At 39.2% G+C, this 18,700-nt stretch overlaps 1 protein-coding gene and 1 non-coding gene across 3 annotated transcripts in view; one reads left to right on the top strand and one right to left on the bottom strand.

The window, feature by feature from the left end:
• Positions 1-15,480, bottom strand: part of LOC124609295 (NAD(P)H pyrophosphatase NUDT13, mitochondrial-like) — a 58,236-nt gene extending 42,756 nt beyond the window's left edge. Inside the window, exons 1-3 of one of the 2 annotated variants that reach the window (XM_047140062.1) lie at positions 15,137-15,480; positions 14,746-15,068; positions 14,458-14,660 (exon numbers count right to left, since the gene is read on the bottom strand). In XM_047140062.1, coding sequence (XP_046996018.1) covers positions 14,458-14,660; positions 14,746-14,998 — 456 coding nt within the window. In that variant the 5' untranslated portion in view covers positions 14,999-15,068; positions 15,137-15,480. Of the gene's footprint in view, positions 1-14,457; positions 14,661-14,745 lie in introns of both variants that reach the window. The other variant, XM_047140061.1, reaches the window with a different exon arrangement.
• Trnai-uau lies at positions 12,271-12,345 on the top strand. The gene has a single exon. It is a non-coding gene; the product is annotated as a tRNA-Ile (tRNA).
• Positions 15,481-18,700: the final 3,220 nt, after the last annotated feature.

Here is an 18,700-nt window from a genome sequence, read left to right on the forward strand (position 1 = left end):
AGTAGGTCCCCAGGCCTACCATATGGCAGGAGACTCCCCAACCCAACTCCCCTAACTCCCACCATCGAAGCAGTTTAAAACTTTCGATCTAAGAATAAACAGCTCTTTCTTGCAGGGAACAAGTTCAGTTGTCTGTACATTGTCTGCCAATGTTAGAGGCAAAGAAACTGGAAGATTGTGGTTGACATAGAGATCCAGATCCAGAAGGGGGCATTCCACCAGAATGTGAGCTACTGTCTGTGAGACTGCTCAACCACAAGGTGGAAGGTGGCTCATAACATAATATACAACTATGGATTAATATGGTACGATTGATATGGAGGCCACATAGGACAGTGGATTCCTTCTGGGAGGAAAGGAAGGAGTAGTGCCATGGATCCACCGTCTCTTTGATAACACACAGACCTTATTTCTACTTGCAAATCCATGCCTGGGATCATCAAAGTGAATGTTGGATGAGTAATCAGTCACTTCTCTAGCCAAACATTTGGCCAGTTCATTCCTTGAGATACCCATGACTTGAGACCCAGAGAAAAACAACTGAGCATGTAGTATAAGTAAGGTCAGAGAGAAGATTGCGAATAGCACACATCATAAGGTGACAAGAGCAACATTAGTCAATAGTTTGTAGACTGCTCATTGACTCACTATAAATCAAAACTTGGTCAGGGGAGGTCTGTTTAGTAAAACATAGGGCTCTGTTAATGGCTACCAGCTCTGCTGTAAAATACTGGCAGTGAACATTGTTCTTGACCAGACCTGGGGCTGATGTAAACTCCCCAGTGACACTCTCCATCTGCTCACAGAATCTATATCTAATGGTGGTGACAACTTGCCAAAACAGTTTCAGTTAATTCTTCTGCAAGAGCCTCCATAACTATACATCGAGTCTCCTTCCAGAGTCACCCAAGATAAGAAGGATGTGACACCAAAGGTGACCAGGAAATAAGACCTATACAGGTGTATCTCTCTCAGTACCCTCACCAACTCTGCATAGTGGGGAATATGTCCCATGAAAGCTCTGTCTTTGTTTTACCACATGTCACTGTTTTAGAGTATTCACTACTATTGGATTCTGTGGCAATCTTTCTTTACATATTATCAAAGAGACTACACATATTTAGTCATGTTCAAGCTTTGGCATATATCATTTGGACATCCTTTTGTGCAAACCTGAGTTATTAAGGAGTGAAACAGTGTTCTGTATCACTGTTGGAATACAATCCTTCCTTACCTACTTGTATGCTAGTGGTCACCTAAAATTAGCAATGAAGTTGCACTGTCATTGAGTGCTATTACGAGGGGAGTTCAATAAGTAATGCAACACATTTTTTTTCTCGGCCAATTTTGGTTGAAAAAACCGGAAATTTCTTGTGGAATATTTTCAAACATTCCCGCTTCGTCTCGTATAGTTTCATTGACTTCCGACAGGTGGCAGCGCTGTACAGAGCTGTTAAAATGGTGTCTGTAACGGATATGCGTTGCAAACAACGGGCAGTGATCGAGTTTCTTTTGGCGGAAAACCAGGGCATCTCAGATATTCATAGGTGCTTGTAGAATGTCTACTGTGATCTGGCAGTGGACAAAAGCACGGTGAGTCGTTGTCATCATCGCCGTAAGGTCAAGCAAGACTGTCTGATCTCCCGCGTGCAGGCCGGCCGTGCACAGCTGTGACTCCTGCAATGGCGGAGCGTGCGAACACACTCGTTCGAGATGATCGACGGATCACCATCAAACAACTCAGTGCTCAACTTGACATCTCTGTTGGTAGTGCTGTCACAATTGTTCACCAGTTGGGATATTCAAAGGTTGGTTCCCGCTGGGTCCCTCGTTGTCTAACCGAACACCATAAAGAGCAAAGGAGAACCATCTGTGCGGAATTGCTTGCTCATCATGTGGCTGAGGGTGACAATTTCTTGTCAAAGATTGTTACAGGCGATGAAACATGGGTTCATCACTTCGAACCTGAAATAAAACGGCAATCAATGGAGTGGCGCCACACCCACTCCCCTACCAAGAAAAATTTTAAAGCCATACCCTCAGCCGGTAAAGTCATGGTTACAGTCTTCTGGGACGCTGAAGGGGTTATTCTGTTCGATGTCCTTCCCCATGGTCAAACGATCAACTCTGAAGTGTATTGTGCTACTCTTCAGAAATTGAAGAAACGACTTCAGCGTGTTCGTAGGCACAGAAATCTGAACGAACTTCTCCTTCTTTATGACAATGCAAGACCTCACACAAGTCCTCGCACCCGAGAGGAGCTCACAAAACTTCAGTGGACTGTTCTTCCTCATGCACCCTACAGCCCCGATCTCGCACCATCGGATTTCCATATGTTTGGCCCAATGAAGGACGTAATCCGTGGGAGGCACTACGCGGATGATGAAGTTATTGATGCAGTACGACGTTGGCTCCGACATCGACCAGTGGAATGGTACCGTGCAGGCATACAGGCCCTCATTTCAAGGTGGCGTAAGGCCGTAGCATTGAATGGAGATTACGTTGAAAAATAGTGTTGTGTAGCTAAAAGATTGGGGAATAACCTGGTGTATTTCAATGCTGAATAAAACAACCCCTGTTTCAGAAAAAAAAATGTGTTGCATTACTTATTGAACTGCCCTCGTTATTTCCCTACATTCTGTCAACAAGATAACAGTTTCAGTATTTTTAGCTTCTGTTGAGGAATCTACAAGCTCTCCATCTCATCTTATGGGAGAGCAACCATCACCTGCTTTAGGCCACTCATAATCTCTCATCAGGGTAACATTCTTGAATGTGGAGCAAAATTGAGCACTTCAGGGAGCACAGATGTTGCCTTCTATTTCTAGTTGGTGATGGTCCTCAAGCTGTGAACTTCAGTGTTCTGCTATCTCATATTAATCACTGGAACTTGTTGCACTGTTTCACAGTGCCCTACACTTGAATAGATCACAAGTTGTGAAAGCTGAAAGGCAGGAGTCATGGTACATGTGACAGCCAAGCAGAGTAAGTGCATTTTTCTAAAGTTCTTTACTGGAAACTCAGGTATGCTCCTTACTAAGAACACTGACACAGTGTCCAACATGCTTTGGCAGAGCTCAACATAATCAAAGAACATGTTTGATTCTCAACAGCCAAAGGTGTTGTGTCTAGCCAACAGTTTTTGTAACTAAGTGATCAAATAGGCAGTGGCAACGAGGACACACAACAATTTCATCAACTGAGATGTCAGTTGTCGTCATCTTAAGCCTGAGACACAGGAGTATACAAGTTTAGCGCAAATATTCCTAACTGAGAGGAATGCAGAAAGTAGATGATACTGAATGCTATTCCCTGAACTCAGTACTTGGTCTCCCCACCAAACTGCTGGAGAAACAAGCAGATTCATATGGTGATACAATTCAGAAGTTTAAACAATGCGTTAAGAAATTTGACTGGAAACGTAATTATCAAAAACCTGATGTCAATAGCAAATTACCACGTTTAATGATGAAGCTGTATTACTGTTTGAAAGCATATTCTCAAAAAGAATCTACAGAGCGCAAACTAGACAACTAGTGAAAACGCCATGGATCACTTTGGTTGCCAAAATATCCTGTAAATGGAAACAAGAGCAATTACTGAATACAGATATTCAAATAATGCTCATAAACAGAACTTCTACAAAATATATTGCAAAATTTTAAACAAAGTGACTGAAAAAGCAAAACATGTATAGTTGTTGGTCAAAAACAATAATTCACATAACAAAATCAAAAGTATGTGGAATGTTACAAAAAGTAAGACAAAAAATATTGCCGAGATTTTCAATGGATACATTCTAAATGTCACTGAGAAAACAGGCTGTGGGTCAGAGGGTCTACATGAAGTGATGGATATTCTCAAATGGCAAGCTCCAAACACTTCTGATGAGACGATGTTATCTCCTATAAACAATAGGGAACTTATGGAGTACCACTGTCTTATTGAAAAACAGCTGGCTTTGACAGCATCTCAAGCAATCTACTGAAATAATGTTCTATCGAAATACGTAGAATACTGAGCCATAATCTTAACTCAAAAATGTATCAAGTCATATTCCCAGAGAGAATTAAATATACTACTGTAAAATCTCTTTCAAAAATGTGGATGCATCAAAAGTGAATAATTACAGGCCAGTTTCACTTTTAAAAGTATTTAAAAGGTTGTTGCATACCAGGATTGCCAAGCTCCTTGAACACTTCAGCATTCTAAGTAAATGACAGTTACATATTCTGAAGAATATAAGCAATGAACAACCAATCTTCACATTTGTGGAAGACATCTTACAAGGAAACATCACCAACTTGATCACATATTTTGTGGAGAAAATAGTACAACTACAAGATATCAGCCCGAGCAGTCGATCCCGCATAAAAATTTGGGCCATGATTCTGACTGTGTAACGTTATGACCTCCTGTAAGTACAGCTTTTAAACTTCCTGTATGCCTATTGTTTGTCACATGCTCACCCCCCCTGTACCTGCCTAATGCCCAAGTACAAAGTTCTATACAGTGAAGTGAGTAAGAGGTTTTTGAATTATCATTGTGACATTGGTAACGTGCTTTTATTATTGTGTCAAAATGAGCTTAGTGATGTTTCCTTGTTAGAGTCCCTAAATAAGCAAAGTTCACGGTATTTTCTTTTATCTGACAGCAGCTTTTGATTATGTGGATCACAAACTACTATTACAGAAAGCCCAGCAGTATGCCATCAAGAGCCCAAGTAACTTGCTGAAGTATTATCTTGCTAACAGGAAGCAGAAAGTAATTTTGGAAGCAGTGGATTGCAAATTGGGAATAACTGTCAAGCCCAATTGGGGTATTATTCATCACTGGGTCCCACAGGGTTATGTCATGGATCCTTTATCGTTTCTGATTTATACTAATGACCTGCCTGTAGTTGAGTCCAAATTTACCATGTTTGCAGATGACACCAGTTATAACAGCAACCAGCAACATTTTATCAAAATTCTTTAACTGGTTTACTGTTAACTCCCATTCTGCCACCCTAAGCAAGACAAATTTTATGCGGTTTCAATCAAGTCACAAAAGCCCAAAGGAATAATAAATGACATTCAATAACCAGAAGTTACAGAGTGTGGATAACACCGTGTTCCTGAGCATTCATTCAGGCTGCAAACTAAACTACGAACACCATATTCATGAAAATGTCAACAGAATGAGCTCTACAGCTTTTGCATTAAGATTGCTATCTCATAACAGGGATCAAACAGTCACAAAGGTATCTTATTTTGCTTGCGTTCATTCTGGCACATTGTATGGAATTATCTTCTATGGGAACTCTACTCTCACTTAAAAAAATCTTCATTGTCCTTGCTCAGAAGAGTGTAAGCCACGTCATAAGTAGAGTACGTCCAAGAAGCTCCTGCATCAAATTGCTTAGCCAGCTAGTAGTACCTGCCACTGAATCTCAATATATTTTTTTTTTTCCTCTGATGTGCTTTGCCAAAGAACCTCACACTCTTTGAAAACAACTCAGTACATCACATGCGTGATACTAGACATAAGAATGACATACACAACAATTAAAAATCTGTCCCTGCCACAAGGGGGTGCTAACTATGCTGGTGCAATTTTTTTTCAAAACTTTTTTCCCGAGAACTTCAAAATTTAAAGAATAGTGAATCCCTTTCCAAAAGCCAATTTCTCTTACATGACTCAGTGTACTCTGTTGATGCATGTGTGGAAAAAAAAAAAGGAGCTTGCCAAAGAAAACACACAGTTATAACAGCTTCATGACTGTCTAATGTTAATTTAAGTTTTTATGTGAATCATGTTATTTTTGATTAGTCATTGTGTAATGCAATTATTTATTATTATTGTATATGTAATGATGAACTGATTGCATAGTAGTAGGACAACTATGTATGTAAAACTGTTCTGAACACATCACTATTGAAGATATAGTCATTTATTGTTTATTTCTAATACTGTAGTACCAGTTTAGTTGTAAGCGAACTCATCACTGTTTGGATTTTAAAAAAAACTCACATTTTTTTCACCGACTTTCACGATTCTTATTTCCACCAGAATGTGATTGGTCTTCCTGATGGTTCAGTGGAAGAAGAGTCACATGGCCCAGTGAACTTCCTACAGGGTCCTGATATTTCACCAGAAAATGGACAATGATGTGAAAACTTGAAAAATTATTGCCTCATTCTTATTTTTTGCCAATAAAGTCAGATTTCATCACTACTGACACTATCTAACAAAATTTTACATTGTATTCAATCATATATATTCTCTAGATCATGGACAATATCAGCAGCATAATTTGCCTTGATAATCCCCATTCAAACTTTATTTGTGAGAGACTGCATAGGAATTACACTACAGAGAAAATTTCTTCTGCTTCTCCTACTACATCTCAAGCTTTGGCCAGATGATAGAAAGTGAGAGCCACACCCTACAGTGTTTGATTTTCCAGTAGGACAACTTCCAGCAAAGTAGTAATCCAGACCCACAGGGAAAAGAGCTGCTCTCATATCTGAAGTAACAAAATCAGGGTGGTGACTGTATTATATGCACAATATAATGTGGCACTTCCACAGAAGTGAAGGAATTAATTAAAGTTCGATGACCTCAGGCCAGTATAGAGTGTTTCTGCCTAGTAGCAGTCTTAACAAGACAACTTGCTGTAGCATTATAGCACATGTTGTGAATGCAATGTTGATTCCAGTATGCTGCCTGCTCTGCAAGAAAGAGGTGGAATTTGTTTCCCTTACATCCCCCCCAATAGCAGGCAGAAAGCTAAAAGGGGATCATGTGCATGTGCACCTAACATCCCTTGCAAAAGAGACATTTTTTTCCTTTCTTTCTTTTGAGTCATCTGTCTTCCGATTGGTTTGATGTGGGCCACCATGAATTCCTCTCCTGTGCCAACCTTTTCATCTCAGAGTAGCACTTGCAACCTACATCCTCAATTATTGTTGGGTGTATTCAAATCTCTATCTTCCTCTACAGTTTTTACCCTCTACGGCTTCATCTGGACCATGGAAGTTATTCCCTGATGTCTTAGCAGATGTCCTATCATCCTGTCCCTTCTTCTTGTCAGTGTTTTCCATATATTCCTTTCTTCGCTGATTCTGCAGGAGAACCTCTTCATTCCTTACCTTATCAGTTCACCTAATTTTCAACATTCTTCTGTGGCACCACAGTTCAAATTCTTTGATTCTCTTCTGTTCCTGTTTTCCTGCATTCCATGATTTACAACCATACAATGCTGTGCTCTAGCGTACATTCTCAGAAACTTCTTCCTCAAATTAAGAACTATGTTTGATACTAGTAGACTGGGCTGGTGTGCTGATATTCTTGAGAGAATATCGCACATTGTTTACCAATCAGCACTGCCTTCCTTCAAGAACGCTGTTCGGTATATGATCTCGGTAAGAATACTGTATTATATGAAGCAACATGTAGTTAACGAGATTCGTGGCTAACATTTATAGATGTAACAGGTTAAAATTACGTAACAGATGTACTGTGTGCAGTGGTTTTTTTTTTTTTTTCCATGTGTTCTAGGTTGCTGAAATGGCAATGGTGGACTGATAGCAGCACAGTAATGACAGCTTCAGAAGTTGGTCACCGAATGTGCTGAACTGACAGCCAAGGCATGTTAAAGGAGGACGATGTCACTGGGCTAGCAGATTCGACAAAGAAAAAAATTATTACATTGTTAATATGAAAAAGAACCTGTTGCTATTGTAATTTTGTTCAGTTCATGTCTGTATTCCATTGAAGTCAGTCGTTGGATGGATATGTATACTATACTACAAGTATCGTGAAGAATTATCAATAAACCAATGGAGAAGATCATTACTGTGAAAAGAAAAAAAAAAAAACCCTGTTGTTGAAGATTTTTATTTTGGAAGTGTGCATGTTTGAAGTTAGTTATCAAAACTGAATCAAGATACTAATCAGCTAAAAAAAAAGAGAGATAAAGGGCTAAATAATACGCAACACAGAAGCAATCCAAAATTGTATGACTGCACAGTTTTTTTTGCTTAAGGACGTGATTAATTTGTTCTTACGATTCTGAATGAGCTTTTTGGAAAACAGTGGGACTAGTTAAAGTTAATCCAAAAATTCTTGACAGTTTTTTAAAGTTTATTGAAAGATTAATAGTGAAAAGTGAAATATTTTGACAGTTACACTATGCAAATCAGAGATACACTTAACATTATTGTGTGCTTGACTGTTTAGTAATAAGCATGAGCATCTCTGGTTGCCTTGACAACAGAAACTAACTGCAATACATCCGAATACAAAAAGTAGCTTAAAACTGATATTTACATCATGTATCTTTATGAGAGAGTAAAAGCCATTAGTGCATGTTTGTCGTTTTTGAATATACGAACCTCCAAAATTTAGAGAATAATTCTTTGGAAGAGATGACATTAAATATTGGCCCATTCAATATAATTGATAGCACGGTCAGGCTGACCTGTGGGTACGTTTCTGTGGCCAGTACATGTCCAGGAGTCTACGAAACATATTAGTCTGCTTTATTTTCATTTTTCTTCAATTTACTCTCGGTCCGTATTCTGTATTCATTAGACTGTTCATTCCATTCAACAGATCCTGTAAGTCTTCTTCACTTTCACTAAGGATAGCAATGTCATCAGCGAATCTTATCCCGATATCCTTTTGCTTTGATTTTTATCCCAATCTTGAATTTTTCTTTTATTTCCGCCATGGCTTCTTTGATGTACAGATTGAACGGTAGAGGCAAAAGACTACACCCCTGTCTTTCACCCTTTCTAATCCAAGCACTTCGTTCTTGGTCTTCCACACACACACACACACACACACACACACACACACACGACAGGTGCCAGTTGTGAGCTGTGCAATAAAATTGCAATGGTTCACCTGAACCTCAGACAGAATAAAATGACAGCTGGAAAAATACAAACATCAGAGGTTACTACATGTGGTAAAGACTAGGCCTTTGGTCAACGATCTATAGTGCTTTATTGCCTCATACGTAGCTGAAATTTCAGTAGATAGCATGGTATGTATGTTAGCCTTTTGGGAAAAGAAAGCTAAGGGCTTCCAGATTCAGCTGATCTGTTGCTGTAGAACTTTATAACAATTTGGATAAGGCACCTCAAAAGATTGCTACAATGCCTCCTTGGTGACTGGAGATGCAGCCTCTACCAGCTTTGCTTGGTGTGTGTTGTCTACTGAGAAGTCTTTTCTACAAATAAGACACACAGAATAGTGAATTATGGAGCTAGCAAGAACATTCGGTGTGTTGTTTGAACTTCTGCAACGCTAGGCATCTAGAGCTGATTAACATTAATTATACATTTCACAATCATTATAAATGGATAATTTAATTGGATAGATACATCTACTCACCAAGTGGTGGGTAAAACACACACATAAAATAAGGTTGTAATTAGGTAAGCTTTCAGAACCAGTGGCTCCTTCTTCAGGAAGAAGGATTGAAGGGGGAAAAGAGGGGTAAAGGAAAAGAATTGAAGAGAGCTAGGGAAAGGGGTAGATTTCGGGAAAGTCACCCAGAACAATGGATCAGGGGAGACTTACTGCACAGTGTGAGAAGAAAAGACTGGTTGTTTGGGACTGCAGCAGAGGAGATTTGAAAAGGTTTTCAAATGTCATCCAATGCAGTCCCCAACAATCAGACTTACCTTCTCATCTCTTGGGGTAAGTCTCTGACCTGTGGTTCTGGGTGACTTTCCCAAAATCTACCCCTTTTCCTACACCTCTCCAATCCTTTTCCTTCCCCTTCAACTCTTCTGCGTGAAGAAGGAGCCATTGGCTCTGAAAGCTTGCCTGTTTACAACCTTCTTTTATGCATGTGTTCTGCTGCTGCTTGGTGAGTAATTTTTTATCTATACAATTAAATTATTTTCTCAAAAATTGATTGTTTACATTATAAATGGAGCTGGATACACATTACAAAAGAGTGTGTGTGGGGGGGGGGGGGGGGGGGGGTGCATGCATGCAGTGATTATCCTAAATATAGTTAACTGATGAACACGGCTTCTGTAGCACCAGTGAGACATTCACCGGTGAGGTGTCAGCTGAATTTCTGTAGCTTCCATATCACCAAACAACCAAGCAAAAACTTCACAAAGATGTTGTTCATGTTTTCCGTTCCTGCTTGGTGTTGTTTGCACAGAGTAGCAACTTATTTCTAATGCAGTTGTTCTTGCTCCAAAGGCAGCTGATGTTCCTACTGAAACAGGTGTTTTTGCTCTTGTAGTTGGTGCTGCTGCAGCTGAACTTTCAGGTATTCCGTATTTAGATGGGGTAATTGCAAGATATGATATTTGCAACCAACAATGGATAATTTTCTGCTCTTGCACTGGAGACATCAATCTTAGGGCAACTGAAATAACAATAAGTGGAAAGTTTAATATCTTGAAGTGGGCATATATACTGATGACCCAAAACATTATGAGCATCTACTTAATAGCTTGTTTGTCCGCCTTTGGAATTAAATACATCACTGATTCTGTGTATCAGGGATCTGACAGTTTGTAGGTAGGTTTGTGGAGGCGTGCGGGATTAGATGTCTACATATAGGTCACATAATTCACATAAATAACAGGTCTCTGATTTGCACATGCAGACCTTATAGCGACCCAGATGGGCTCCATTGGATTTACATCAGGCAAATTCGCAATGGTCAGCATGTCTTCAATTACTACCACAGGTCCCATGCAAACACAGGAGAATGTCTCCCATAGCATAACATTGCTCCCACCAGCCTGCATCCATGGCACACTGCACATTTCGAGCCGCTGTTCACCTTAATTATGGCATGTGTGTAGATAGCCATCAAGCTAGTATAGAAAAAATGCGGTTCAGCAGAAGAGCTGACATGCCTCCTTTGATTGACAGTCCAATTCCAATGGTCCCACGACCACTGCAATCATAATTGATGATGTCGTTGGGTCAATGTGTGAACACGCAGGGGTAGTCTGCTGTGGAGCTCCTTGTTCAACAATGTACAATGAACAGTGTGCTCCGAAACACTTGTGAGTGTGTTCTTCCAGCAGAGATGCCACAGATCACAATTTATCCTACTTCACAGTGCAGACAAGCCTCCAAACCCCATGTTCCGTGAAGAGTCATGGACTTCCAATCATTTAGTGTCCAGTGGTAGTTTCACTGTTCTACCACTTTTCGCAGACACTCACAACAGTAGCATGTGAATGTCCAACCAGCTTCACTGTTTTTCAGATACTCATTTTCAGGATTTGCATAGTAATGATCTACCCTTTATCAGTCACTAATCTCAATAAATTTCCCTGTTTGCAGCCCGTACCTTTGCTAGGGTGACCTTCATCTGTGTTGCTCTGCTTACATACCTGTGACTATGAAATAAATGTTGTGGTAACAGAATGATCTGTAGCTCAGCTCAAGATCTACATTCAACTTTGCTCTATATCTGATACAAGGGCGATTTCATCTCAAACCATTATGGTCAAGAGGAAATGTATCACATCATTATTTCAAAGTTTTCTGAAAAAATATGTCAAAATTCCACAAGACACCTCTCAAAAATCAAAATAGTTGGATTTTCTGATGACTTGTTAACAAATTGTAGACCTCTCTAAATGAGAATATTTGAAAAGTGTAAAGAAGGGAAAAAAGTCAAAAGAATTATAATAAAAAACTACAAGTGATAGAGATCTGGATTATTTTTAATAAAAACCTTGTTCCCAATACTATCAGACATGATTATGACATATGTACTTCTGAGCTTTTTTCCATCTTTAATTTGGAAAAAGAGACTACAAAAATTTCTACCTTTTAGCAAACTTCAAAATTATGTTTTGAGAATATGGATAGTCACAACATGTTAACTGTCTTGAGAAATGATATAGTGGAAAGACTACTGTGTGTCAGCAATGACATTAATGCCTGAAATTCTTAAACTATTAAAAAACTTCTACGTAAAAAGAGTGAATCTGAAATTTTTTGATTCTTTATAAATCATTTTCTCGAAACCCTCATCCTGAATATTCTAAAAATTGCATGGGATGTTGATTGGTCACTGTACTTATGGAGGGTACAATCAGAGTGCCAACATTCTGTGGTGCAAAATTTGAGAAATTTTAACTTTTACGGCACTCGGTAAGATTGTCTGACGTGAGTAAAGAGTGAAAGGGCAGGGACACTACGAATGTAGTGTGTGGACATTAAGTTGGGAATGTGGGTCTCACGGGGAGCGTGCAAGGGATAAATCCCTGCAGTTGCACTATCCCCTGTGCCCTCGGTGGCTCAGATGGATAGAGCATCTGCCATATAAGCAGGAGATCCCAGGTTCGAGTCCTGGTTGGGGCACACATTTTCAGCTGTCCCCGTTGACGTATATCAACTCCTGTAGACAGCTTAGGGTCTTGATTTAATTGCCATTTCATTCCAAGAGCGCTGATGGTCACTGATGGTATGTTCTTTCAGACCATAACTCCATAGGTTCACCCTCTTTCTAAACATAATTTTATCAACCAAGATAAAATATTTTTCCATAAAAGAATAATTGAAAATTCTCAAAAAAAAAACCTTATAATTCTAAGTCAGAAGACAGTCCATACATTGCTTGAATCATTTCAACCATAATCTATGAAAGCTACCTTTACAAAAGTTTTATTTGTTTTATCAGATGTCACATTGAAACTATAACCCAGTAGAGGATTAGTGCTATGTGCTTCTCATAAGATACAACAGTTGCTGCTCACACTGGCTGATAGTCACTCATGTAGTTGAAAATATTGAAAGCAATATATGGTTCAGATGGGAACATGAGGAAAGGCAGCTGACTATCTGAAAACAGTGATATAGAGCCAATTTCACAGTGATTACCTGCAATATCTTCGAGCCTTTGAGCACACTGTTCTTGGACAGCAGACAGATAACCTTAAAACTTAAAACATCCATAACAAATATCAACCTGGATTCTGAAAAACACTATGGTACAGCATCTGCATCAAATAATGTGACAAGCTCAAAATATGATAAACATGTGTGAAATGACCATCTTAGCACTGTTTGATTTCAGACAGGCTTTTTACTCTATATTTTACTTAAGAAAAAGAATCAACTGAACCTCTCAAACAGTCTTATATCACGATTCGACAGCTACCTCAAGAAAAGATGTCAACAGGTCATCTCTTGGTTGTAGAAATCATCATGGAAGCATGCTCTCTAGAATCCCCAGGTCTCGATGCTTGACCCATAGTTTTTCTCACTGTATACTACTGCTTAATTTGTCATTTATTCTTGTAGCTACCACTAACATACCGGGAGTGTCTAGATGCATCTAAGGGCCAGCCAGAGAACTCCTGCCATATCACATATTAATGATGACCTTTGCTCTGTATCAATACGGGACAAAATCAGGATTAAAACTAAACCTTTAGAAGTCACAGGTCGTCCTCATATCATACCAAAAGTATGATCAATGGACTCTTTCATGAAACAGTATGGACACTTTCATGAAACAGTTTTACCAATACTCTTAGAGACACCCAGTTATTCCAACAAAAACTGTGGGAGGTCTTGGTATAATCTTGGAGAAGAGTGTACTGTTGCTGTGTGCAGGAAATCTCTCTTGCCTGCATACAATCCAAAAACTCAAATATATTTCAACTTCACAAAAAATTAGTCCAGTTTTTTGTTCCCTCAAATATTTTCTACTGCGATGTATTTCAAGATAACAAAATAGTAAGAAATCTATATGAATCAAGTTAGCTATGAACACTTTCATAAGATATGCACACAACATTCAGTTAGTTGATTATGTCAACCCTTAAGACATGGATTTCGCATGTTCTGTTGTTTACCATGTCTAATCACTGGTATCCATATAAAACACCACCCCCATCATTCCGTAACTCAAAAAATAGATACATTCAGCATATTGACTGTACCACTGCACAACATTAAATATTTCTCCAATTCACCCATACAACCGTAGAAAAACTTAACCTACATCTTACCCAACACCATTCTGCATTCAAGGGGAGTTTAAAACTTTATCCATTATCACTGGCATATGCCACATAAATGAGTTTAAATCTAGAAGTTTACTCTGACATAGTCTGTATCCAGTAATATTACTGTTACCACAGTCAATGTTCTCTAAGTCTGAACATGTTAACACACACACATTGATATATGGTACTTTACACATAAGTAGCAAAAAATTAATACAAGGGTCAAGATACTATTTCTAGATCCTGAAATAAAGTGCAAAAACTTTCTGTGGTTCAAATACTGCAAAATTGTGACCCTGTTTCAAAAACAAACCCTTTTATTTAAAACATATGGTTCTTTCTTCCTTAAAAGAAGGATTGGAGTGGGGGATTCATTCCTACAGATTTTAACGAATTTTGGATGCCAGAGGATGTCCGTGCTGATACCGGTATGTAAAGAATGTGTTGGAAACGGCTTTACCTTCGATGATATTGCTGATTCTGTAGGGGTGAGAGTAAAAAGTGACGTCCTAAATGGTATGAACTTCCCAGCTACTTCTGATTCAATATCCTTAGCTCTCTCTTTGGCTGCTGTCGAAATCGCCACAGCAAATATCCAATCCTCGGTTCCACTGCTGAGGAGTATCGAATGTTCTTCAGCTTTGATACCCAACTTCAAAACTTCTAAAAATCAAAAGATTGTGAATACAGTCAAAGTTACATGTGCCAATAAATTGCTCTTCGTATTCTAGTTGCGAAAATGCCATACCATCGTAAGATATCAGTTTCAATGTGTGCCTTTCTTCTCTATTCACTAATAAGCTTTTAAGCTGATTAACAAATATCAAGTATTTGCCTTGTGCATAGCAGTCAGATGGCAAGCGGCCCGATTCTTTCGCATTCAAATGAGCCTTAGCATTTCTCACATAATGCTGTCTTGCATAAAATCGTGACAAGAAAACTGCGCTGCTTGAAACACGAGTTCTGAATATGAAATATAAGTACTTATTAAATGTCACCATCTTATGCCTTGATAGCGTAGCTCTACTTCCACAAATAAATCATCAGTTAGTCTTCTGTTAGGTACGTCATTTAAATTAGGGCATATAAAACAGCTGAGGCAAATAAATTATCAGTTAGTCTTCTGTTAGGTACGTCATTTAAATTAGGGCATATAAAACAGCTGAGACTCTTCTTCGTTTTGACACAAATAAACACGAAATGACAACATTTGTTGCTACTGTTTCACTGATAACAGCTGACACGGTGACGCCTCCTATTTACATCGAGAACTGATTCAAATGGCGCCATCTGATAGTTAAATGCATGAAAAAAACTTTTCTTGTATCTATTTTTGGAGACTGTCACCCACATATTCTATGTCACATGTACTGAATCAACTAAAACTCCATCCATATCGGGAAAGATACGACTTCATTTTCTAAATAACTCGCGGTGCTATTCAAATTAAAAAAGAAAAAAAAATATCATAAATATAATTACGAATTAATTACACGTTCATTCCCCCCCCCCCTCTACTCGCATAAAGACGAGTTCACAATCGCAAACAACAGGTGGCAGCTACTGCAGATGTAATGAAGTTGTACGTGTGCACGTGTGAACCCTCAGTTTTCAGTGGCGCAACTTTGGTCATGCTACGAAGTACGAAGCGTTCAGTTCGGCCGTCCTTTGTTACGGCAATCAAGGTCTATAAGTCCCGTATGGATCTTAAGGTGCGTTTACACTGCCATTTGTATCGGCACATGTATAAGATACATGTATAAGCGACTTTGCGACATGTATCGCGACTTGTATGAGTTGACAAGTATCAACCTCATACATGTATGAGCGTGCGTTTACACTGGTTGATATGTATCACTGTGCGATAGCTTTCGACGACGATTTGGAAGATTTCACATTTTTATGTGCTGGTACACTTGCTCTTTTGGAAGATGATAGGAAGAAAAGGCGGAGGAAGCGTAGATGGTGACAGAGAGAGTTTCTCGCGAATTAACGCTAAAGGATGGCGCATATTTTAGAAATTATGTTAGGATGAATATGGAGGATTTCCGCGGTTTGTTATCACTTGTGGCTCCTCTTGTGTCCAAAACCAACACAAACTTTCGGGAAGCGATTCTACCAGAGGATCAGTTGGCAGTAACACTCCGTTTTTTGGTCATTGGGGATTCCTCTTGAAACGAAGATTTCGTTACAAAACATTTGCATTGTCGCGCGATTGCAAATGCCAACGTCTCACACACGATTGTCGGCATCCGTTGTCAACATTATCACGCGAGGCCGCCGGAATAATAGCAAAAAATTGATATACGTGCCAGATGCATGAAAAAATTATAGAATGTATTACATACTCTGATATATATAAAACTTTTACCTTCACTTCTTGGCATAAAACTTGCACAATAGCCTCGCAAACACGAAGAATAATGTTGCATATGGCACTTTTTGATGGGGTCAACAGAAGCGTCCGATCTTACCCGTCGGCTTTGACCCGTGACGTAAACGTGTTGTGGTGTGTGACGTCATTACGGCGCGGAGTTTGATTTGCGATTGTGGCGTGTTTGTAGATGTCTTGTCGTAATATGAAGCAATTTGATGAACATATTGATCTGTAGCGTAGCCCACTTGAGGTTAGGTTGGGAGTTTTTTTTTGGAATGCGGCCGCGGCAGCGGCCGCCTATGATTCGAAAATATTGATTTGACACTAATGAAGCCTGTGGGGGGATGGGGGGGCACTGCAGACTCCCCCCACCGCATAACGACACATGATCAAATTTTGAAAAAAAATGAAAAATTTTTTCCGTACCTGCTAAACTGCATAAGTGCCGATGTATGTAGGTGTAAGGGAAGCTTTCGTTTCTTAGTTTTCTATTGGGGGATGTGATCGGTAGGTTCTGTTGAGCTATATAGGTTAAGGGAAGTGTCCGATTATGGATAGGAATGTGTTTTTTGGTATTTGGTCAGTTTTGTGATGTTGATTTATTTCGTTGTTTTGCGTGGTTTTGAATGGCGGTCGGTGGCTACATTTCTGTATATTTAGTTTCTCCGCACGCAAAAACCCCTAATTTCCCACGCTTGTCCCGTTACAGTCATTAGGCTTTTTGTGAAACTTGTGTATTTCAGTGTTTACAATACGTATGCGATGTTTTTATATCCGCCATATTGGAATTGTTTATAGTCGTTTCCGCGGTATTTGTGACGTCATGGGTCAAAGCCGACGGGTAAGATCGGACGCTTCTGTATTTCCTTTTGATGTTCTATGCAGATACATTAACGTCGAAACGATAGTCGGCACCTCCAAAACTCAAACAGCCGCCAAAGAGCCTGGTACTACACATGCGCTAATCGTCAAAATAAGCGGCAGGCGACAAGATGACAGGAAATGATAGTACTGCGCATGCGCGAATTCTTCAAATGTCGCTCATACATGTCGCGTATATGGCCAAAAAGCGATATACAAAATGTATACGCGACATGTATGAGCTCGAGGGTCTGCATACAAGTTCCGTGAATTTTTGTATGAGGTGATGTATCGCGACATGTCAAATTGACATGTCGCTCATACATGTAGCGATACATGCATCCCAGTGTAAACATACCTTTATCTTTCCTACCACAACCGCTTCCTGGTAGCAGTGGGTTTTATGAATAGAATAAAAACGAGAACATTCTCCAGAGTTGATACTCAGAGCAAAAGAACATTATCTGTTCAGTATGAATACCATGGAGGTAGAATAAGGGGAGATGGCGCTACAGACTTCAGCTGTACGTTGTTTTGAAGCCAGTGGGCGGGACCTGCCGCCATCTTGGATCCCCCAAAACATTAGCAGAAGAGTGTTTACAATTGCTTCTTGTTCGTTATTTATGTCGTGTGCACGTGATATTTGTTTTACATAGTAAATGTTACTCGGTTTTAGTGAACAACACAGCATAAGGAACGCAACTTCAAACGTTTTTCTCGTCTTAAATGCGTATTCGATACAGTAATACGTAAAAATATTACGCTTCTTGCCTCAGTACTGTAATTCCTTTTTGTTTATACACTTAGAATAATCGAGAAGAGACGTATGTGCTATGAAAAGCGTGCTTTTGTAATCCATTTCTATTCACTTTCATTGTGTTTGTGTCGATAATTGATAAAGCCAAATTTTAAATGTTCACGTTTGCAAGAAACTTACCTTATTTCCTTTTGGTGTCCCATAGATGTATGCAGGGATGATATAAACAAGCCAGCTGTCATGTCAACAAAGTGAAAAATACGTTAAATTACGAAGGAACAGAACTGAATTTAAGATTGTCAGGCCCATTGCAATTTCCACATCTGCTTTCTTTTTAAATTGTACCTACGAAATGACATTCAGTGTGGCAAAGAGCAGAAATTTACAGGGTAATACGACAACACAGTGATTAATGTAATGATCTAAGCCTGAACTTCGATAGGGAACTTTGCTTTAACAAATATGTAACCATTTAAGTACTTATAATTTAACCGCTGTAACAGGTGTTCCACACATTTTACTGAAGATTTAATTAACTACATGTAGTTACATTAGTTTTATATTAAATTATTGCACTTTAAAACATTAGTCCCCATTTCCAGGATATTTCTTGCCAGGACTTTTCAGTTACTTCAGAATAACCACACAGTGAAAACCAAGTGTAATGCTCACTTCCAGACAGCTCTTCGCCTTGGATTGATAGGAAAT

Source organism: Schistocerca americana, chromosome 1 (assembly GCF_021461395.2).
Source record: "Schistocerca americana isolate TAMUIC-IGC-003095 chromosome 1, iqSchAmer2.1, whole genome shotgun sequence".
Classification (NCBI taxonomy): domain Eukaryota; kingdom Metazoa; phylum Arthropoda; class Insecta; order Orthoptera; family Acrididae; genus Schistocerca; species Schistocerca americana.